The 21,421-nt window shown below is 40.7% G+C and overlaps 5 protein-coding genes across 12 annotated transcripts; 3 read left to right on the top strand and 2 right to left on the bottom strand.

The window, feature by feature from the left end:
• Nucleotides 1–98: 98 nt before the first annotated feature.
• On the bottom strand, nucleotides 99–4,948 carry LOC105686458 (serine/threonine-protein kinase/endoribonuclease IRE1). Its single transcript, XM_012401312.3, has 13 exons — nucleotides 4,447–4,948; nucleotides 4,239–4,359; nucleotides 4,117–4,159; nucleotides 3,665–4,044; nucleotides 3,339–3,558; nucleotides 3,009–3,253; nucleotides 2,616–2,941; nucleotides 2,388–2,542; nucleotides 1,989–2,275; nucleotides 1,501–1,797; nucleotides 1,245–1,417; nucleotides 961–1,152; nucleotides 99–878 (listed from the first exon to the last, which is right to left on the bottom strand). The coding sequence occupies exons 1-13, from the start codon at nucleotides 4,516–4,518 to the stop codon at nucleotides 516–518; spliced, it is 2,874 nt and encodes a 957-aa protein (XP_012256735.2). The 5' UTR covers nucleotides 4,519–4,948; the 3' UTR covers nucleotides 99–515.
• Nucleotides 4,949–5,172: 224 nt separating this feature from the next.
• LOC105686461 (biogenesis of lysosome-related organelles complex 1 subunit 1) lies at nucleotides 5,173–6,292 on the top strand. Of its 2 annotated transcripts, XM_012401317.2 has the most exons (5): nucleotides 5,173–5,307; nucleotides 5,436–5,573; nucleotides 5,650–5,722; nucleotides 5,800–6,017; nucleotides 6,106–6,292. In XM_012401317.2, exons 2-5 carry the CDS (start codon nucleotides 5,513–5,515, stop codon nucleotides 6,165–6,167), a joined length of 414 nt encoding a protein of 137 aa, XP_012256740.1. In that variant the 5' UTR covers nucleotides 5,173–5,307; nucleotides 5,436–5,512; the 3' UTR covers nucleotides 6,168–6,292. The 2 variants fall into 2 exon arrangements, with proteins under 2 accessions (XP_012256740.1, XP_012256741.1); XM_012401318.3 differs by lacking the exon at nucleotides 5,173–5,307 and having other exon boundaries at nucleotides 5,318–5,573.
• Nucleotides 6,293–6,421: 129 nt separating this feature from the next.
• On the bottom strand, nucleotides 6,422–10,730 carry LOC105686732 (transformer-2 protein homolog alpha). Of its 3 annotated transcripts, XM_048659938.1 has the most exons (6): nucleotides 10,574–10,730; nucleotides 9,604–9,872; nucleotides 9,366–9,531; nucleotides 8,585–8,799; nucleotides 8,361–8,470; nucleotides 6,422–7,083 (listed from the first exon to the last, which is right to left on the bottom strand). In XM_048659938.1, exons 1-6 carry the CDS (start codon nucleotides 10,586–10,588, stop codon nucleotides 7,058–7,060), a joined length of 801 nt encoding a protein of 266 aa, XP_048515895.1. In that variant the 5' UTR covers nucleotides 10,589–10,730; the 3' UTR covers nucleotides 6,422–7,057. The 3 variants fall into 3 exon arrangements, with proteins under 3 accessions (XP_048515895.1, XP_012257256.1, XP_012257255.1); XM_012401833.3 differs by having other exon boundaries at nucleotides 6,422–7,660; nucleotides 9,366–9,872; XM_012401832.3 differs by having other exon boundaries at nucleotides 9,366–9,872.
• A 472-nt stretch (nucleotides 10,731–11,202) lies between these two features.
• LOC105686202 (26S proteasome non-ATPase regulatory subunit 11) lies at nucleotides 11,203–13,503 on the top strand. The gene is made up of 4 exons (XM_048659934.1): nucleotides 11,203–11,670; nucleotides 11,784–12,178; nucleotides 12,311–12,635; nucleotides 12,724–13,503. The coding sequence occupies exons 1-4, from the start codon at nucleotides 11,350–11,352 to the stop codon at nucleotides 12,952–12,954; spliced, it is 1,272 nt and encodes a 423-aa protein (XP_048515891.1). The 5' UTR covers nucleotides 11,203–11,349; the 3' UTR covers nucleotides 12,955–13,503.
• A 570-nt stretch (nucleotides 13,504–14,073) lies between these two features.
• Nucleotides 14,074–21,172, top strand: LOC105686662 (zinc finger CCCH domain-containing protein 13). Of its 5 annotated transcripts, XM_012401700.3 has the most exons (13): nucleotides 14,077–14,215; nucleotides 14,636–14,694; nucleotides 14,873–15,069; nucleotides 15,151–15,224; nucleotides 15,329–15,406; nucleotides 17,045–17,514; nucleotides 18,162–18,318; nucleotides 18,429–18,584; nucleotides 18,670–19,167; nucleotides 19,242–19,386; nucleotides 19,461–19,692; nucleotides 20,077–20,348; nucleotides 20,439–21,172. In XM_012401700.3, exons 2-13 carry the CDS (start codon nucleotides 14,669–14,671, stop codon nucleotides 20,624–20,626), a joined length of 2,493 nt encoding a protein of 830 aa, XP_012257123.2. In that variant the 5' UTR covers nucleotides 14,077–14,215; nucleotides 14,636–14,668; the 3' UTR covers nucleotides 20,627–21,172. The 5 variants fall into 5 exon arrangements, with proteins under 5 accessions (XP_012257121.2, XP_012257123.2, XP_012257119.2 ...); XM_012401696.3 differs by having other exon boundaries at nucleotides 18,673–19,167; nucleotides 20,077–21,172; XM_012401697.3 differs by having other exon boundaries at nucleotides 14,078–14,215; nucleotides 18,165–18,318; nucleotides 20,077–21,172.
• Nucleotides 21,173–21,421: the final 249 nt, after the last annotated feature.

Genomic DNA, 21,421 nt, shown 5'->3' with positions numbered 1-21,421 from the left:
TTCTTTTCTTTCTTTGTCGCTTGTTATGCGATAATAGTCTTTGTGCAGTAACAACTGGCATAGTATACATAGGTGATGGTACGTGTAAATGATTTTCTAACGATACAATGTACAACGAACATGAGTATAAAAATACACTACACTCGATCACAGAAATTCTGGTGATTTTTTTCTAATATTTACTTTATAATAAAGAACCACTATTGAAGAATGAAGATTTTCCAATTCAGAATTCAGGTTTTTTAAACAAACAAAAAAAAAAAATAGATATATATGTACTCAGTAGTGAAATTTTGGCACTGCTCATTGGTACATTTAATGTGTTCTTATATTACCCCTTCTGAAATGCAAACGTTTTGAACGTGAAATATCAGACGGTTCCCAGACGGACAAATTTTGATTTCAACGATTGATTTTTATAAATATTAAACCTAGTTCGTCAATGATTACGTTTTTTCTTTTGCAAAGAAAATTACTCTATGTCGTTAACAACAGATTATTAAAATTCCTATTACTTAACTCGCAGGAGGTAACGTCCAGGGAACGGGTTCGTCCGGCTTTCGCCTCTCTTGCCTTTTTTTCTGCCCCCGAAATCTTCCCCGGTTGGGACTCCAATCGACGGTGTCACGTATCCTCCAGGATGGCACGGACGCCGATTCTGATTTCTGTGGAATGTCTGAACTGTCAAAGTTGAAGGGGAATCGAAAGTTCGAATCGTAATAGTGTCTGAGCGTTGGCTCGTCGCGACAATCCTGCATCGCACACCACACGTGACATAAGAGAGCTGGAAATTTTGACAGCCAATATCCCGTGAACTCGACCGGGATTTCTCCCAGGCTTTGTTGAGCCTGCGGAGTCAATTCCCGGTAGTGATGTTTCTGTAAGTCGATAAGAAGACACATCGGGTGACAGAGTCTCATCGATACCGGAAGAATACTTTACACCCTTGACCAACGTTACCTTGTTCCTCAGAGCCCGGAGTAAATCTCTCACGCTCTCACCGCGATAACTTCTGTACTTTCGAAGATCGGTCGCAACTTCTACGTCTATGTGCAACCGCCAGTCTTCTTGAACTACTCTAGACGCTCCGGATTCCAGAGCACGAAGGGCTGGACTGTCCGGATCATCTTTTTCTACTCTATCGCTTACGTCCTGGAAAAATTTCATCGCTTTGTCAGAAATGAATGCAATATAATGGTAACTGTGCTTCCGGAGCGAAGTTCTAATGATTTTTCAACAGATACCTGGAAAAATCCTAAAATCTGTGCAGCACTCCAAAAAATTGGATGTTCGTAGACAGCTATGGCAGGGGGCCGTTCAGCTGGGCTGTCGGCGATCATTGCTCTGATCAAAACTAAAGCCAAGTCTCTGTCGCTTTGAGAAATTCCTTGGAAAGCTGTCAGATTGCTCTCCCCACCTACATTGAAAAGCGGGTCCATATAGTGCCTGCATAATTTCGTGATGAATTGTTAACGGTTGACGAATGCCAATTTTAATTACATAATATGTTGGACTGTCTCCTCAAAGGGTCTCCGAACGGGTGTTTTCCGCCGGATAGAACGTAATAGAAAACGCAACCAAGCGAGAATATATCGACCGCGCAGGTGGTTCTTTCCCCGCTAAGCATCTCGGGTGCGATCCACCCGTCTGTTCCCGTAATACCAGATCTCCTTGAGAAGGACATGCGACCCAGCTGCAGTTTTTTACAGAGGCCAAAGTCGGATATCATGGCTCTAACTTCTCCGCGGGGTCCGGGTACGGAAAGCAATACATTATGGGGTTTGATGTCTCTGTGGACTGTAAAAATTACAATAATTCATTCGGTTAGTTTCCTATCCACAGATTATCATCGTAGATTACTTCAGAGGTACGAAAATGTCAGATAGATTGATAAAATCGGCCAGATCTAATCGAGTTCCAGTGATTTGAGATAATTATTTTCAATCACTCTGACAGCTCAAAGCACAACATGACGAGAATCGATATACCTATGTCCAAAAAGTGAAGATGCGCGAGTCCTGCGGTAGCTTGACGCAAGATCTCTTTGGCAGATATTTTTTCCACGTCATATCTCCCCGCCACGTAATCTTGTAAAGTAGCTTCCGCCAACTCCAGAGCAATGTAACGAAACATCCTGTCCTGCTCCGTACAAAAATATCGCACGACATTCGGATGAGCGTCCGATTCTCTGAGCAGTGCTACCTCTCGGTCAGCGAACGTGAAACACTCGGGTAGCAGGCGCTTCACCGCGACCGAACGACCGTCGAATTCCCCTCTGAAAAGCAGCGATAATGTGTCGGAAATGTTACGTGATAATGCTGTAATTTTAACTTGGAATTCATCGCCGCGGCCAAAACTTTTGGATTAATTTTATGCGTCGCACTTACTTGTAGACGAATGTGCCTTCGCACCCCTTTCCCAAAATCTCTTCGATACTGAAAGTGATCTTTCCCACTCTGACCGACCCTTCGCCAACATCTTCGGGTACGATGTTACTGACTCCTTTGCCGTTGCTGCTTGTACGGCTGTTTTCTCGCGAACCCTGATGAAAGTAATCGATTAGAATGCACGCTCCATACTGATTGAGAATCCTTGGATCATTCTTCTGACGTTACCTGGGATAACTGCTGAAATTCCTTGAACTGAGCATTCAAATACCAGAACATGGCTATTACACATCCCACTAATATTATCAAAGCGAGCTTCAGCCCTTTATTTTCCTGTTGATTAAGCCAAAGTTTAGTGACGTTGTAAACTGAACCCACAGTCTTGCGTAATCCCTTGTTCTCAACGGTGGTATCATTTTCCGTTTGAACAGCCACCGTTAGTTTCTTTGTTCCGTTAAGATTCGGTGGACTACTTTGAATTATGGGGTCTGATCGCCCCGTAATCTGCAATGGCTGATTTTGGACTTGATATTCGGGCGGTACTTGGTAATGACCTTAAAGAGGATGTATGCATATCACGCCGTTAATCTTGCTGAAGTTTTACTCGATATTTTATCATACCTAATACGATTACGCCTTTCTGTTCTGGAATGCTCTGGGAGTCGTTATCAGAATCCGAAATATGAGCTATTGGAATGCTATTCCCTGCTGACAAGTCAGCGTCGTTATCAGCGTTCACCGGTAACACCAATGGTCCATCTATCAGCAAATGACCGGCCTTTGTAGTCAATGTAGCACTCATCGAATCAACCAGAGAAGGCAAAGCGTATAATCCATGCCTATGTTCACCCACATACAGCGTTGGACTACAAATAATTGTGTTGGGTTTGAATATTTTCATACTGCGATTAGCGTTCTTTTTTCTTTTTTTTTGTTCAGAAAGAAACTTACTACAATTGAATATCGCTGGGTCTGGCAATAAATCTTTTGAGCAAATGGTCCAAAGTATCGTCAGCAACACTTGTGAACGGTACAGATACCAGACCATCGTCATTGACGGTGTACACAGCAACAACTGGACTTTCCAAATCCAGTTCCCACAATGCTACACCCAGTCTCCGGTCCAAGGTCACTAACCGACCACTGGAACTGGTACTAAAGTGTACGAGTTCTAGGGACACCAGAAAAATAAGAATAACAAAATAGGTTTTAGAGTAATCGAGACTGAAAGTTCTGGACCATGCGGAAAAACTATTCGTTGTTCAAAGGATAATTACCATAATTGTCTGTTCCCTCAGGCTTCATTTTAGCAGCTGAGTAATCATAAAAAGTGACATTCCATTTTCGGTCCTTCTGTTTGCTATCAACCATCATAATATTGTATTCGGTTCTGCCGACGAATACTGCGTCTTGGACTTTGACAGGACAGGTGTGTTCCACTTTGTCAAAACCTAGCAGATGTTCCCTCTCTCCTGTGTGAGGATCGATGCTGAACCAAGTGTCGGTCTTCCTACCCGTGTACAATATTCCATCACTGCTTCGGCACGGACTACTCGCCACTAGCTGCGGGATGGTAAATGGTAGCTTTTTTAAGGCTTCAGATTCGGCCCCAAACACATACAGGGACCCATCCTTTGGGTCTGGTAAAAACATCGGCCTAGAAATTACGATATAATCAGATACGACGCTCCCATCGCACTGTGAGAAATTAAATACAATGGAAACTCACATGACAGTTTCAGAGACATCAACTGGAACTTTAACCGCTGGTTCTGTAAAATAAATAGATGAGCAATTGACGAAAAAAAAAAAGGAGATTTCTTTTTTATATATGACTTGGTTGGTGCTTACCATCATCTTGACGCCAGCGTATTTTTCCTGATCGCTGACCAATGCCTATAAATGTCCCACTGAGCGTGGAAATCAGAAGCAACGGATCATCAGGTTCTTGAATAAGATCTGTACTGTCAGTCTGCAATGTCGAAGTGGCAAAAACATGCAAATTTACAGATTACAATTGGATTACTGTGGCATATGAACTGCTAGATTTATTACTTACCTTAGACAAATGTTGAGTGAGACTACACAGTACAAAGGTGGCGATGATGAAAAGCATTCCCTGGTACCTCATGATGATGTTCAAATTATGTGCGTAGTAATACGTGTATTACTGAATTACACTTGGTGAAGAGTTGGGTCAAGATAAGTTGCAGTGGGTTATGCTATGTTATATTTGCCTCTCTTGTAGATAAAATGGAACAGTGAAACCATGTGCTCCATGAAATAAGTACGGATGCTAATTTATTACCAGAGTCCATTGGAATCTTATCAATTGTCAGGAATTGGAATAACTTCTGGGCTGATTATAACTCAAGAGGAAACTCGGTGCTGATTGACAACCACGTATTGGATTGTTGTTGCATCATGTCGAATTGAACTTCAAATTTTTACCATTGTTATTTACACACGTCGATTTACCGACACGCAAAAACATCTTACGTCAAACTATTGGGTTCATTCCGATCCAATTTTAAACCACGGTATCGTAGTTGATTCTCATGTTAATTGTTGTACCGTCGTCATTTGTAACTTCACGTTAATATTTAACTAACGTATGAATATATTATGCGGTCCGATTTGTGTTTTCCACCGTAGTTCATATTCGATGTTATTCAGATACACGAGAATGAAGATTTTTATCGCGAATCAAATTTAATTACCAAGTTTGCTTCTACAGGTGTTATCAATATTTATCCCAACTGTACGATAACAATCTTGTGGGTTATTTTTTTTTTGACTGACTTTTATACACATTTTCACCAAATATCAGCTGGCATACTACAATTCGTATTCCATAGATTCAAAAACTGCATTTGAGTAGCAAGACTCGGCTGCAAGAGATTACCAAGCTGCTCGCTAGGTTTGTTTGTCGAAGGGCTATTTGTTTTATCTACAGATGGGGTTGCCTGTGTTGTATCACTATCTGTCAAAATATGTCAAACTGATCGTCCCTTTAAATACATTTGGTCTCAACTGTTTGATTTGCAGTTAAAAAATAATTTGTGGGAAGGAATTTGAAATAGTCACAATATATTAAAGTATGCTTAGCTCTGATACCTGCTGAAATGTTGTCAGCAATCGTAAAGGAACATCAGAGCAAACAGAGTGCCAGAAAGGAGAGGCAAGGTAGTAGAAGATTCAGAGGTTGTTGTAAAATATTTTGTAGAATTCGCATCAGTAATAGGGAATTGACGATTTCTAGAGCAAAAACGCAAAGAAGCAGTGCAAGCAGCAAACAATTTGACTCAGGCTCTTGTCGATCACTTAAACGTTGGGTAAAAGTCATGGCATGATTAATAAGAGTTGGACAGTAGTTTATCGGTGCGATTATTGACAAGTAATTTACTTTCAGTGTTGCCCAGGCATATTTAAACCAGAAGAGACTGGACGCAGAAGCTAAACAACTGCAGCACAGTGCAACGAATTTTTCCAAACAAACACAAGCATGGCTCAATCTGGTCGAAGGTTTTTCCAGTGCGCTGAAAGAAATTGGTGATGCCGAAAACTGGGCAAGGAGCATAGAAGGCGACATGAGAACAATCGCTACTGCTTTAGAATATTCTTACAAGGGTATTGCAAAGCCTATTCATATTTTACTTACTTTCTTAGTGCCAATAATAATCTAACAACTCTTTTTCTTTCTTCTTGGTCCATTTAGCAACTCAAGAAGTACAGGGAGCACCACCGGTGCACGAGGGTCCACGATCTTCAACTCAGTAGTTACTTTGAGTTAAAATTAATCCATTTATGGACATGTTTTCTAACTTTTAAACAATGAAATGTACAAACATTTGTTACCAGCAGTTACGTAAATTTGGCTCGCAGAATAAACGATTTAAATAAGATACCTTGAAGTTGACCAGGAAGTTTCAACAGAATCTACTGCCAGTTTTAGAGTTTGGCATGAGGAGCCTAAACATAGTCGATCAAATTCTGTGGATAATGTGGGGCAGGTAAATCATTTTAGGTACAAATTTTAGGATATGAAAGTCAATGTTTATTGACTAGCTTAAGAAATAGCTGTTGACTTATTCTAAACAAAATCAGAGTTTATAAGGGATCATAGGAGGAAGTCCGAGGTTTTGGGATGGTGGAGGGATGGGAAGGTAGCGGATAATTTGTTTTTGTTTTTAATTCATACGTATATATTTTTGTTTATTTATTCAATGAGTTTCTTCGATTGGTGTGCATCTCGTTTGTGAAACAAACTCAACTGATAAAGAATATGATCTGTATAAACTTGAAATGCCTATACTTTTCCCCTTTGGAAAAAAAATGAAGAAATTTCGGTGTTTCTTGATTATTTTCGTAAACTTTTTCGGCCAGTTTCACCCCCGACTACCACCGACCTGCCCTGGCCAGGGGCCTGATGCCCAATGATTCTGATTCTGTCTTGAAGCTTGCTCTACTGCTCTTGCAGCTCTTCTAGGCTTGAGACTTCTCAGAAGGAAATGAATCGGATTCGGATCATATTCTTTGTCACAAGCGCGAAAGACCTTCGTGGGATCTTGAAATTCATTCGAGCAAGAGAAAGATCTTCGTAAATCTTGTCTTCAATTTTTCTTTGCAAAACTTTCATTTTTTTCAGTCAAACTTGAAACTTCCCTCTATCATCCAATACCTCTTGATTCAAAACCTTATAAACAAACAAACGTGTTAGAGAGATCTATGTCTAGTTTTCAGATTTATTTATTATAAATCACTAAGAATACCACATATTTCATTTTTACCACTTGCACGATGTGGCAGTACATTGTCCAATGGCTGGAATACAACTTCGATAAAAACATTGAACTGATAGAATTCGAACTCAAGAATGAATAAATTATATTCCAACCTTTACATATCATAGTCATACGAATAATGTAATAGAAACCTTACATCTACGATTCAGTAAAAAAAAAAGGAAACAAAAGAAAAAAGAATCGAAGAAATAAAGGCAAGTCATAGAGATAAGGTTTCCTTCAGCCATTCTCACCGCAGGATTGATTAATTAGTTTTTAAAACTCATGTTTCTACACACCGCGACAAGCGGATAAGTAGATATCGATCGTTACAATAACGTGAGAATGGCTATAAATTTGTTAGAATGTAGCGTTTGCATTATTTGGACCCCGTCTAGTTAGGGGTAAGAAGGGAGGTGAAAGGATCAAGTCACAAATGGCTCCCAACACCTGGCCTCTCGCGTCACACTCGCGTCACTTAATATCGACCTGAAATTCATTAAGCAACAAAAACAATGATTGTTTGACTAATGTCAATGATCGCACTTAGATACTACCACTAGCCTCATTGGACGCATTTCTGGCTGCCTTTCCGTTGGGTTCTGAGTGAACAAACGGTTACCGCGCAGAAAGAAAAAAATCAAAAAACGAACTCCTCGATAAACATAAAACTGTCCAGGTAGGAATGAACTAATCCGCAGGGTGCCCACGCCGAATAAAACAGTTTCACATCCGCAGCCTCCCCCGGTAGCTCTTGACATTAAATAAAAATCTACAAACCCCTAGCCAGCATTCCGAATCGACGTGATATTTCGAACGTTGAAATGGGTGGGTTGAATGGGCCTTCTTGTAAGAAGAGAAAAAAAGGATGAAGTTTAATGATTTTCGACAAACTGAAAGAAATCACTCGATCCCTCCTTTTGATTTGAACAAAAAAAAAAAAAAACAATGCAGGAGAAGGTTGTGAACAAATTTCTTTCGTTGGGGTCTATCTCGTAGTAGCTTGTGAAACTATGGTGGGCATTCGCTGACTTAAATATTATCCGAGCGACTAGAAAATAATAGTTGTGACTATAAACCCCTGTGGACACCCCTTATTGATATGACTTATGAGGATGATAGACATCGAATAAATAATAATAATAATAATCACATTACATTTGATAAGAAAATTGAAGATCTGACTTACGAGGAGAGTAGGATCGTGACCTCGAACGTTCGTAGCGTGAGCGGCGACGGCTACTACTATTATAATACGGACTTGGTGACCTCCTGTAGCTTCCTCTGTACCCGCTGCCTCTGTTATTTAGTATCAAAATTTGTATAATACAGTAGCTATTCAGTGATGTGCACGTGATTTTTTAATCAATATTCCTCGTGGTTCATCTGTTCATCGCAGAGAAAAACACTTACTCTCTTCGCCTGGGTCCTTCCCAACTTCTATCGTGTAAATGGGTTGGTTTGCCCATATAAATGCCTGGCGTTGGCGTATGTGCTCGTTGCGTAATAGAAAAATCTACCCGTATCCTTCGACCGTCGATTTCCATTCCTGTACATTGTTCCTTGGCAACTTTGGCGTCCTCAGACGATTCAAAGTAAACGAAGCAAAAGCCTCTCGACCGTCCAGTCTGAAACATGTCCATTCGCCACCAACCGATCATCCTTCATTAATCATTCTCCTTCTGCTTCTATATGGGGCCTGCAGAAGACAAGCTGCATACCCGCAGCCCAATTGACCTGTATTTTTTTCTTCAAAAATGTGGAGGATGTAAAAATAAAAACGGAATCAAAACAAAAGTAAATCAGGCAATTGGACTCGGGACGTTTATCGTCTTCTACAAGCTTCATATAATACCACCAAGTATGAGTATTCTTGATTCTTGTAAATCTTGAATGGACTCTCTCACTGGCCTATAGTCCTATAGCTACCAACAAATGGCAACAACGTTGTGTACTCTGAAAAACTAACCAAAGCAGAAGTAACGTTCGGGATGAACTGGTGTAGCCAGATGCCTTTAACATAATCGCGCAAACTTCACAGGCGAATGTTCTAAATCTCTGGCCTATCTTAATGTCCCTCCAGTGATTATAATTAAATAAAAACAAGGAGGATATCGAATAGAAACACAGAAATGCATTGCGCTGAACATAAAATAACATGAATAACGAACCACAAACTAGTGTTATCCGTTACCTTTGCATCGATGACGACCTGCACCCGCTCCACCGGCCCGTATTTCGAGAAGATGTGGTGGATCTGCTGCTCAGTTGTGTAGATGGATAGACCAAAGACTCCGAGACATCTGGAGGGGCATGGGTTGTCCCGGTTTCCGACATGGCGCCGTCTTGAAGACATGGGGCTGCGGGAGTGCGATCGGTAAATGTTCCTGTCTCTCTCGCGAGAATAGCGCGATCGCGAGTACGAATGAGACCTGCTGCGAGAGTAGCGCCCACCCCTATAGGGCGAGCGGCTGCGACTGCGGCTACTTCCTCGGTGACCAGTTCCTGCATATTTGCTGCTACGGTATGATTTACGTCTTTGGGACCCCGACCTGCTCCTCGACCTTGAATATTCCTGTTTTGGACGGTGGCTCTCCTTCCTCTCCCTCGATTTTGGGGACCTCGACCTCGATCGTGAGTCTCTCGGACCCCCATCTGCTGTACGGGGACGTCTGGGACTAGCGCTTCGACTGCCGCTTCGCTATTGTTCAATGATTTTAATAGTTACACAGAATTCAGATTACATAAACGCGCATTTTGCAATCACTAATGATCAGTCAACATGATATTCCACAAAGTCAAACAGAGATGCATTGGTGTATGCGAGCAGAAGTTTCTTCGAGTTTCAACGCCGGCTTGTGTAACGGCATAAGAGAATTGAGGAAGCCTTCAATAGCAGGAGTTATGGGTTGGAATATCTTGCTACTAGATTAGTGTGTAGGTGGTTTGATAATCTTAATATAGCTCATGCAACTGATGTTTATATACGTGTACATAACAAATATAGATATGCGAATGTGTGCACGCACATACGCACATTACAATTTATTATACTAGGACGAGGCGTAGGCACGTGGCACATGATAAACTACTATAGGTATAATTTCGGCGCAATTTCGATGCTACTAGAACGAATGGAGTTGACCGGAGAACTCTATCTAAGTGAAAACTTGGATCAACAATTCTATGGGAATACAAATTTTTAAAAAGTCTAACAAGATAGTTCAAAGATTGAGAAAAGCAGTGAGATGAAACAAATAAGTTGGAAGACAGAGGCTAGAAATCAATAACGGCACTCGTCGTAGAACTCGACAAAACAACAATTATAATTCACTTTCAGTCGCAACCTTATCTACTTTTAATAAATACTAGGTGTTATATCATAAGGAATATAAATCTCACCTCTATATCGCTCATTATAAGGACTTAGCACCTAAAAATAACTAGAGAAATCACAAAACTAAAGGACGAAAGCCCAAAACCGTTGCCAAAGTGTGGTGAGCCGCGTCACTAATGGCGTCGAATAGATTCTAGCGGGCGGAAATACACAAACAGAGAACAATTCCTCAACATCCGGCGTTGCTAGGTAACTGGTCTCGTTCGAGTCGTATTTAATTTTGTAGGAAAGAGATGCCAGCCAAAATATTTGTTTGTCGGTCAGAATTCAGCAATTAAGATTTGAAATTACAGCGCCGAACAAGATATCAAAATTCTAATATAGACTCCCGGCATAATGACAGATTGACAGCCCAGCAATCATGCAATCAGGTAATTACATATTACTGACTTAGAAATGTCGCAACATGAGAAGGCCTCGAAGTTTTCTGTAATCTATCATTATATAATTGATCTGACAGCTGAAGATTTGGATGGGTAAATTGTTTCCTCGGTATTTTTCCTTTTTTTCTTATAACGCGTGTAAAAAATTTGAAATAATTTTCAAAGTGCAGCCTTCTAGATTCGCAAGTCGTAATCATCATTGAATCATTGTTTTGACCAACGTAGCAGCATGACACGAACTTGTGGATTAAATGATCGAGAAGGCAGTGTGAGCCTGACAAACAGAAAGCGGTTCGTGCGTGTGTGTGCCGAAATTTGTCATTCGAGTTTTATGATTTTTGGTCATAAACCTCTACGTAAAACAATAAGTTAGCATTAATAACGAAGTTGGTTCGGAAATGGCAGGTGCAATGCTGTTCGAACGTGCCCAAGCAGTTTCTATGACGAATAGGAGCGAGGGGATTTCACTCCTCAACGAAATCGTCTCAGATCCGAGTATCGGGATCGCCGAGGATGACGAGGACAATATTAGGGTCAAGGAACAGGGTATCCTTCACCTCGGAGAACTCTACAAAAAAGAAGGCAAAGCTAAGGAATTGGCCGACCTCATCAAGGCAACCCGACCCTTCCTTAGCCTCATTAGTAAGGCCAAGGCAGCTAAGCTGGTTCGATCTTTGGTCGATTTCTTCCTGGATCTAGAAGCTGGTATCGGTATTGAGGTACAATGGATCGGTTCTTTATCATTGCTTTTTCCATACGCCAAAGCTCTCGATCATTTCGTATCCTCCGTCAATGACTGACCTTTATAACCTAATATTTTTCCTTGTCGCAGGTACAATTATGCAAAGAGTGTATAGAATGGGCAAAAGAAGAAAGAAGAACTTTTTTGAGGCAATCCTTGGAGGCGCGGTTAGTGGCCCTTTATTTCGACACCGGGATGTTTGGCGAGGCCCTCCAGCTTGGATCTGCCCTCCTCAAAGAATTGAAAAAACTAGACGACAAGCAACTACTCGTCGAAGTTCAATTACTTGAGAGTAAAACTTACCATGCACTTAGTAATCTGGCTAAAGCCAGAGCTGCGTTAACTAGCGCAAGAACGACTGCCAATGCCATTTATTGTCCACCTAAAATGCAAGCTGCTCTAGATCTGCAATCTGGAATTCTTCACGCCGCTGATGAGCGAGACTTCAAGACTGCCTACTCCTATTTTTACGAAGCTTTTGAAGGGTATTACTACACTTTGCTAGACACTACCAAGTTAAATAGAAACCTGAATTATGGAGAATCACATCCATGTGTTTCCTGTTCGCTGTTAAATTTCTTTTTGCAACTTGTTCATATTTTTTGAATCGATTTCAGATACGACAGTGTGGAATGCCCCAAAGCTCTGACCGCATTGAAATACATGCTGTTATCAAAAATAATGTTGCGCACCCCAGAGGATGTCCAATCGATAATGTCTGGAAAACTTGCAGTAAAATATGCCGGACGTGATCTTGACGCTATGCGGGCTGTCGCTGAGGCTAGCCACAGACGATCTTTGGCGGAGTTTCAAACAGCTGTCAAAGATTACCGACAGCAGCTCGAGGAAGACGTGATCGTGCGAGCACATCTCGGCTCCCTTTACGACGCTATGCTTGAACAGAATCTCTGCCGTCTCGTCGAGCCCTACTCGCGCGTGCAGGTTAATACCACCACTTTTTGAAGCTTCTATCTACGCTAAGTTAGAAGGTTGAAAGTGATTAATAATTGTGTGATTAATTATATTCCAGGTCGGTCACATAGCGTCGTGTATATCGCTGCCACTGGCTCAAGTAGAAAAGAAACTGTCACAAATGATTTTGGATAAGAAATTACGAGGTGTCCTTGACCAAGGTGAAGGTGTGCTGATCGTATTCGAAGATACTCCGAGAGATAAGACCTACGAGATTGCTTTGGACACGCTACATAGTATGGGCAAGGTCGTCGATACCTTGTACCAGAAAGCTAAGAAACTTACCTAGCCCTATTTATTAAAAATTTGTATAAGCAAAATCTATTAATATTATCATTATTATAATTGCTACTACCGATTATTACAATTAATAATTAGACGCTGTCATTGAATATTGCCAATTAACTCTGTTCACCTAAAAATTATTGAGCTTAGTCCAGACGATCATATTCTAAATAACGAAGTTAGGCTGAATGTGATTGTTCCAAAAAATCTGTGAACAGTTTTCTTTGCTGCTCGCTGCCTGTCAGTTTAAATCCAAATTCTAAATACTATCGAGGACGTTCAATTGAAAAATAAAAAATTCATACGTAATGAAAGAAGACCCCTTGTCTCATCAACTTCTCTGTGTGCTATCTTCAACGCTCAACAGCTCACAAAATTATGATCGTTTGAACTGAACTTTCGTCCGATGATCGATGACCCAGCTCACCGTTTTAGATTTGATTTACAAATACGACTGATGATGGTTCACACTCAATTAGTACTTACATACTGGATTTACAAAATACATGAAGAACTGATTGTTTCGTAATGAACAAATAAAGAATTGATTCAATACACTCTATTTCAAAAAAAAAAAATAGGTACGCTTACCACGCACTTTTTCTCAATGTAAGACCCCAATGTGCAATGACTTTCGATAGGAGAAATTTGATTTGTGATGAATATACATCCATGTTAACTGTGTATCTATGTGTGCAGGAAATATTTTGGAGTTTTATAAAAACTTTTCCATCTTTCACAACTCTTACAGCAACAATACATGATCCTTAGTCAACAAAGAGAGTTCGAACACTCTGGAAATAGATTGGAGTCTTGCAGTAAAGTATAAAACAAAAGTTCACAGAGCTTTAAAATAGAATTTGAACTTCAATGGAATGCCTGACGCAGTAGAATTCTTTGTTTCTTTCATTGATTAATAAAGGAATAATAAATAGAGTTATTTGTGCAAAGTAGAGTCATCCAAGGTCAAAAAGAGCGCCAAATTAGAAAAAAAAAGCCGGCAGCCGGGACAAAAGAGCAACGAACAGAAACGTGTGTGTCGATACTTCCGGTTCCAAATCCGTGGTTTCTTGTACCAAAATGCTGATGACTGATGAACCAGCCCGAACTTCCGACGCCGCATCCAGCTTCTTGGCGTAGCCATTTTACGTCTATCGTTGGCGCAGAATAATTTCTTATCAATAGTTATTAGGTACATGAATTAAGAGTTTGTAGTTTTATACAGATCAATCCGTGCCAGAGTTCAAGATATCCTAAATTACTCGGTAAGCTTATTTCTGACACACGTTTTACGGCCAATTACTCGTTAAGGTATGAATGAATTTCGCACATCATTAATCTGATGAATGGGATGGTAATGTACGCGTAATACATACGCTATCGATTTCTCTGTAGCAATGTGGTGCAAAATCCAGTTTATCATCTTTCTGATAACCAGCAATCAGTCTGATTCAAATCAGAAGATCATGCTGTCAAAGGAGATGGAGAGTAGCTCTTAGAAATGCACTCAGCAAAATTACACTCTGCATCTTGATGAATCAAAATAATCCTACAATAGTTTAGGCTAAGATTTTGTTCAAGTTCACATAATCGAATCAATCGACTAAACCATGAGAGCACATGAGATATTTCACTTTTAAGTAGCCACAATGCGTTGTGTAACATTTCTACTATTTTATCCTTAGACTCTTTCGTGACATCGTCAGTTAGCTGTAATCATGAGTTATGGGTACAACAAATACAGGTTAGTCATTTTAATGCTAAGAAGATGAAATCTCGACTCAGAATAAAATTTGTGCCAATTTCTTGCCTATTCAGCTCACTGATCAATAGCTCACTGTTGGATTGTGGAGTGTTTGCTTCTGGTCAATTACATTTTGTGGATTATATTTATCTAGGGTAAATTTCATTTATTTCAACAGCTCAAGTATGAGCTCTAGGGGAAGAGGCTTTAGTTCACGTGGTGGCAGTTCTTATCGAGGACGTGGAGGTGGAGGGGAATGGAGTGGAGGTTCAACCACGACAATGGGAAGCCGAGGTGGTGGAGGTTATTCTGCGTCTCGTGGAAGGTTCAATTATTCCACACCGAGCTATGATTCGCGCTCAAAATATACCTCAGGTAATTATAATGAGACAAATTTACGTTGTACTTACATTTCAATTTTATTTACTGGTTATTTCGTGTTTGCCAATTCGGCAGGAGGAGGTTCTGAGCGTTATTCAAGTCGTGGAGGAAGAGGTGACAATTCCAATTCTTACAAGCGTAGCAGCAGGGTTAGTAGCATCAATTGGAATGTTTTTAACTATGCGTTCTAGATCTTGTGACTTTTTCAATGTTCCCTACGTTTCTGATTATCACATGTTATCCTATCAAACAGGATTCATATTCTGGTCGAGATGAACACAGATCCTCGAGTGAATCAGCCCGCAAAAGATTGAGAACTGACTCTTACCAGGTATGTTATTTATTCTAGGAAAAAGTTAGATCGATTAGATGATTTAGCAAATGATTGGGCTTGAGTGCACTTGCAAGTTTCACAGAAAATAATTAAGAATAGTTTCTTCATTTGAAATCCACTGATCGAAAGTACAGCTTTTTTTCTTTCCATTTGATACTCTCCAAGAGACTTTGCATTGATTATTTTTGACTCGCAAATTTCTTAGACTAGTAACTTTCAACCAGAGCAACAAGAATCCTGTAGCTTAGTGCACTCAGCCAATAATGAGGCTATCAAATTAAGCAAAGACTTATTAGTACTGGTGCTTTCCTTTCAAGCGACGAGCCAACGGCTGCTCGAATGTGAATTGTTTTTATATTGGGAGATTGCTCGCAGAATGCGGCAAATCAACAAAAATTAAACGATGCTATGTATCCACCTGATCATCTTACGAATCATGATAATCTACGGCTTCAATGCATTGAAAAGTGAACTGCCTAATGACAGTCCCATTATTATCCACATGACTAGATACTTAAAAAAAATGTAAACGCTTTCAAGTAACACCAATCGTATCCCACATTGAGGCAATGCCGTGGCTTCGGATGCTTTCCAACTTCGATCAATTGGCGAGCCAAAAAAAAAAAAAAATCAGTTAGTATATTGAGTAATAAGCTAACAACGTCAATGCATAATGGATGACAGGAAATTAATCAAAGATCGATGCATAACGAATATACTCAGGACGAGCATCATTTTTTCAAATTATGTCAGATTCTGTTGGCCGTTGAGTTCGGTGTATCACTTGCCCTCCAACTCTATAGTCTATACATAGACCTTTCCAATCAGAAGGTTTTGTGTACCAAGTATGTAAAGATGAAGCAACAAAGAGCAACTGAATACACTTCCTCTGTCAGTCTGATGGATCATTGAAAAGTTGAATCTTCTCATGCTCCGTTGCGAGAAATGAACGTAAATTTATGTTGGAAGTGATATCTCACATATGTCATTTTGCTATCACTGCTCGAGCCCGTCGAAAACTTGGACCTTGGCGAGTGAAGACTTTCAACTTCAGATCGCCCGAAGAAAATCCATGACGATTAATGCCAGTCATCTGTATTATAACCATGTTTATGATTGGAAAGGTCTATCGCTGCGAGGCATAGATGTGAGACGGAATCGCTGTGCCTGGTCAATATAATCTCAAGACTGAAGGAAAATGGAAATATTTATCACCTATTAAATAGCTACTAGTCAGGCTTAGCGGGAAACAGTGACGCTGTGTTGTCTCAGAAATAGATATCGTATTAATCACTGAAGATTATTACCTAGAGACGGAAGTAATTATGATCGATCGAGATGGTAAGGCTAATAACGAAGTAGATGTCTAACAAACCATTTTTTAATGGTTGATGGACGACGGGTACAAAAGTTGACATGACAATGTGAGATCAAAAAATGGTAAGACCCAGAGATTGGAGTATCATAATAAAACTGTAACGGAGAGAATTCAACGCACAAACACGTGCGCCCAACGGTTGCTAAAGATTTAAAAAACAATAGAAAAAAAAACTAATACAGAATAAAGACGAGAGAATGATAGGAAAGAAAGCAGAATGGCAGAGAAGTGGAGCACAATTGAATTTCGTTTGGCAGGGAGGTGGTAGCGGTAGCAGTTCCCAGAGGTATTCTTCGTCGTACGGTGGCTCGTCCGCTGCCCCAAGTTATGATGACAACAAGAGATCCTCGTCGTCAAGTGTTTACGACGACAGCAACAAGAGACCAAGCGAGCGACCTTCCACTTATCACCGATCCGAAGATCGCCACTCAGCCTCGCGGGGGTACGCGCCTCCTCCACCCACTCGTAAGAGCCAGATGCCACCCCCTTCAGTACCAAGATACACAACGCCAAGTCGTGGTCGAATATCACATCAGACCGGCAGCTACAGGGGACGCATTTCGACTCGGGGTGGCAGAGGATTTCAACGTCTCAGTTCTCGATCCGATGCGGTCTCGGCTCGCAAACGTACCCTGCATTATCTTGACTACCGTCGCAAGTTGATGACGTCGAGGTCTCGAGACTACATTCAACGGGTTCGTGTTGCCTCGACCAAGATACGAAGGAGGTAAATAAAGCCAATCATTTATCGACCACTCTACTACGTCCTTCCTAGTAAACAACAGCAGGGTGTCTAAGAACTGCGTCGGTGATTCGAGATCTGACGATGCTGATAGATATTATAGAATTTAGAACAAAAAAAAAACGTATCGATACAGGAGCAGAAAGAGATTGAATGTCGGAGGAGAGCCGAATCTATTTTACATGCCCGTTTCACAGAGTCGTAATAGACATGAAATGAATTTCCAATGAGTATATCTATGCAACGTGATATACATAGCTGCTCCTTTTTCGCAACATGAACCAACCGTTTCTATTTGATCGACAAATGTTACTCTTACGAAATTCTATCCTATCTCTGATTTTATTGTGTTCATACCACGTAGAACGAACACGCGGCGTGAGACGGTTCAGTTAGAAAAAATCAAATAAATAAAATAAAGATAAATAGAAACACGAGAGAAGATGGGGATTCGGAGAAACGAAAGAGAAAAGCATATGATCGCGATGTATGCCGTCATGCAGCTGAAATGAATATGTTTTAATAATTGAGCATGCAAAAAGGCAGAGAGAAAAATATATAAATATATCAAAAAGTAAATATGAGAAAAAGAAAGTTATATAAATGACAATGAAACATTGCTGTGCCAATAGTAGCGGTACTACTAGGATTGCGGGAGGTAAAAAGGATTCGTCGGTCAGCTCCAGCGTTAAGGACAAGGACAGAGAAATGGCCAAAGTTATCAATGCTGCATTTTCTGACGACGATGAGGACGAAGATGATAAGAACAACTGGGACGACGATGAAAAGGCAAGATGTTAACGATGTTAAAATCCTTCTTTTCTGCCAACTTACCGCCAGACTTTTCTCAATTTCTTGTCATCATTGTCGATGCTCCTATGTTTCAATTTCTTATCCAGAATCCAGAGCATGACGAGGAAGAAGATGAGGAAAAGAAGAAAAAAGAGGAGAAGAGAAAGAAAGAAAAACAGGAGAGGGATCGAGAGAGACCAGATACCGAAGACGAAGATAAAGAAGATAGGGAAAAGGAGGAAGAAGATGACGAAAAGCATCGGGTAATTCGTAACGTTTTGTACATTACTTAATCTGGAAAACGTTGCATGAGTTCTCAAGACTTATTTTATTCTCTATCCATTAAAGCAGGAGGAGCCAGACGAAGCGGAGGACGAAGAAATAGATGAGGAAGACAAAGAGGCGCACGCTCGAGGGGCTGCGACAGATGAAGCAGTCCGACGTGCCGATGGAAGGCGGTTCATCAAGCTGAACTGTCCGCACTGCGCACACCGCAGTGTTACTTTTAAGGAATATTCACTTCACCTCTACTCCGGGCGACATAACGCTGCGATGAGACGCGTCGCTGCCAGACACAAGGCAACGCTTGCGCGTATGCGAGTCATTCAACGAAGAGATCAAAGAAATGTGGAGGCAAGGGATGCGCAGCGTGGCACCTTACCCTCGAGGACGATGTTCTGTCCCATCTGCAAGCTGAATTATCGATCCCTCAAAGCTGTTCATCAGCTTTCAGAATCTCATCGTCAAATGAAACGATTCCTGACACCGTTCTGCCGAGTCTGTAAGATCCAATTCCGATCACCTATGCTTTATGAAAGTCACGTATGCACCCTGGATCACATCAAGGTATCGTTGAATAACTGTTCATCTTCGCTTTTCGTCTCATTGGTTCCTTTGTTGAAATATTGTGTTTCTTTCAGCGGAAAAGCGCTTTAGAAGATAGAATAGGCAATGGGGCAGTCGACGGTGCAGAGGGAGAGGCGGAATCCAGCGGTCCTGACGACGACGACAAGGAAGTTAACTTGGATAATTTCATGACGCTGGATTCGGTGGGCGATGTGGACGGTAAGAATTTCAAGGTCGAAGGTTTCCCAGTCGTGACCGGAGTATATTTTTCTACTAACCCTTAACTTGAACAGCCGAAGAGAACGAGGAGACGGCCGAAAAGAAGAAAAAAGAAAAACCGGATGGCGAGACGCCGGTAGAAGGCGAAAAGAAAGCCAAGAACAAGCAGATGATCAAAGTCGGAGCGGAATACATAAAACGTGTCGAAGTTCAATTCTGTGAATTGTGCAAAGTGCACTTACCACGTAGCGACAACCTGGAGCAAGCTGTCGCTCTACATTGCTCGACTCGCAGTCACTTAAAGCGGTATTCCTCACAGTTTCTTTAATTATTTCTATTTCGAAAATATTATATCTAAATATAAAACAGACAGATACATGCCTATAATTATTTGAGCTATAGACAGAGTGAAATCGTGAGTTGTTAAAAATGTTACTGTTGAACAAATAAAATTAATAAGGCTTGGGCGCGTACTATGACTTTTGATTGCAATGAAAATTGAAGTAAGAAGAAAAAAGAAATGACGTAATTCAGAATCTCTTTTGATCTAGAATGATATTTGACTCTCGTTAGCCGTTTATGAACAACTTCTGAGACAAGTGTAACTCGTTCATTCGATTGCAGTCGAAGTTGAAAATTTCAGCCGATCAAAATTGGACGGTATCCTCATGTAAATGTAATTATGTTCAGGTACGTTCGCGATAACGACGACAAGGCGTTACGGCGTCAGGCGGAGCGTATTCACCTTCAAACTTCCTCTGTTAATGTCAGTTTAACTTCGAACACGACGACAGCCACGGAAGGGGTAAAAACTGAACTTGCCAGTCCTCCGGCCCCAACGGTCACCAGTGCTAATACAACAGCTACCACTAGTGTAACAGGTTCTGAGGGGGTGAAAACCGATCACAGGAGTTCTACGGAGGGCGAAAAAGCAGTTAAAGCCGTTGGAAAGAACGCAGCAGGTGAGGAAGACGACGAAGATGATTACCGAGGTGACAGTACAGACAAAATTTGGGATGACGTTGATAAAGATTTAGGTGATATTTTGCAAGAGGTGGAACCAAGCGCTAAATCGAGCGACGACGAAGACTCTCGTTACGACCGGTTCCGCAATTCTGAAAAGAAGCTGCACAACAAAGAGAAGGAAAGGGAAAGAGAAGCCAATGAGAAAGAAGGCGAGGATAAAGACGGCATTAAAAAAACTGATGTGAAGGTAAAAAGTGAAAAATCAGAAAAATAATGACAAGTCAATAACTTGTATCCGCCTATCCAACTGATGTCAATATTGGAGTATGCGATCCCAAAGCTGATCGAGCATATTCACGAAGACAAGCCCTACAAGGTGATGGGTCATCCGAAATCGATGCATAGAGTTGTTTCTACGACGTTTCTTATGAGGTATCTAAGATTAGTTATAGCAAAAGTACAGGATTATCATTGGTTAAACCATCGACTGCTCAAAAGATCCTATCTGGTATTAGCCTCTAGTGTTAGGTATGGAAAATGTCTGAAAATCGCCAAGTTTTTGCGTTATCGATAAATTGTGTATCACACTTATTTTCCCTTTAGTTCTTAAGACTCATTTCCATACATCCGTAGACGATACTAACTTTATACGATCTAAAAAATAAATCAGGTAAAAAGAATCCTGAGCCACCATGTCCATTGAAAAAAATAAAATCCATTTTACTGTCAGACAGAGCCACCGCAAAGCAGAGTACATATGTAGACCTAATATAAGCAATCAAGTACGTTAATTACGATCAATAAAATATTAATATCATAAGTTTTACTATCTATCTGGAGTATTTTGTCCATCATCACTTTTCCATCGATCCTACACCCTTGAACGATTCATTCGAGTGAAGCGCTTTTACTCTATTGTTGCACATTGTTGTATCTCGACCCAAGTGCCATTCAAAATTCGTTGACTGCTGTAGAGGATACAGTGACTTATTTGAACGAATTTATCCCTATTGAGGATTACAGGGTGTCATCTTTAAGGATGAGCGAAAACTTAATTTATTTAGGCTTG

Source organism: Athalia rosae, chromosome 8, assembly GCF_917208135.1.
Source record: "Athalia rosae chromosome 8, iyAthRosa1.1, whole genome shotgun sequence".
Classification (NCBI taxonomy): Eukaryota; Metazoa; Arthropoda; class Insecta; order Hymenoptera; family Athaliidae; genus Athalia; species Athalia rosae.
This window is presented reverse-complemented; position numbering and strand designations above follow the sequence as displayed.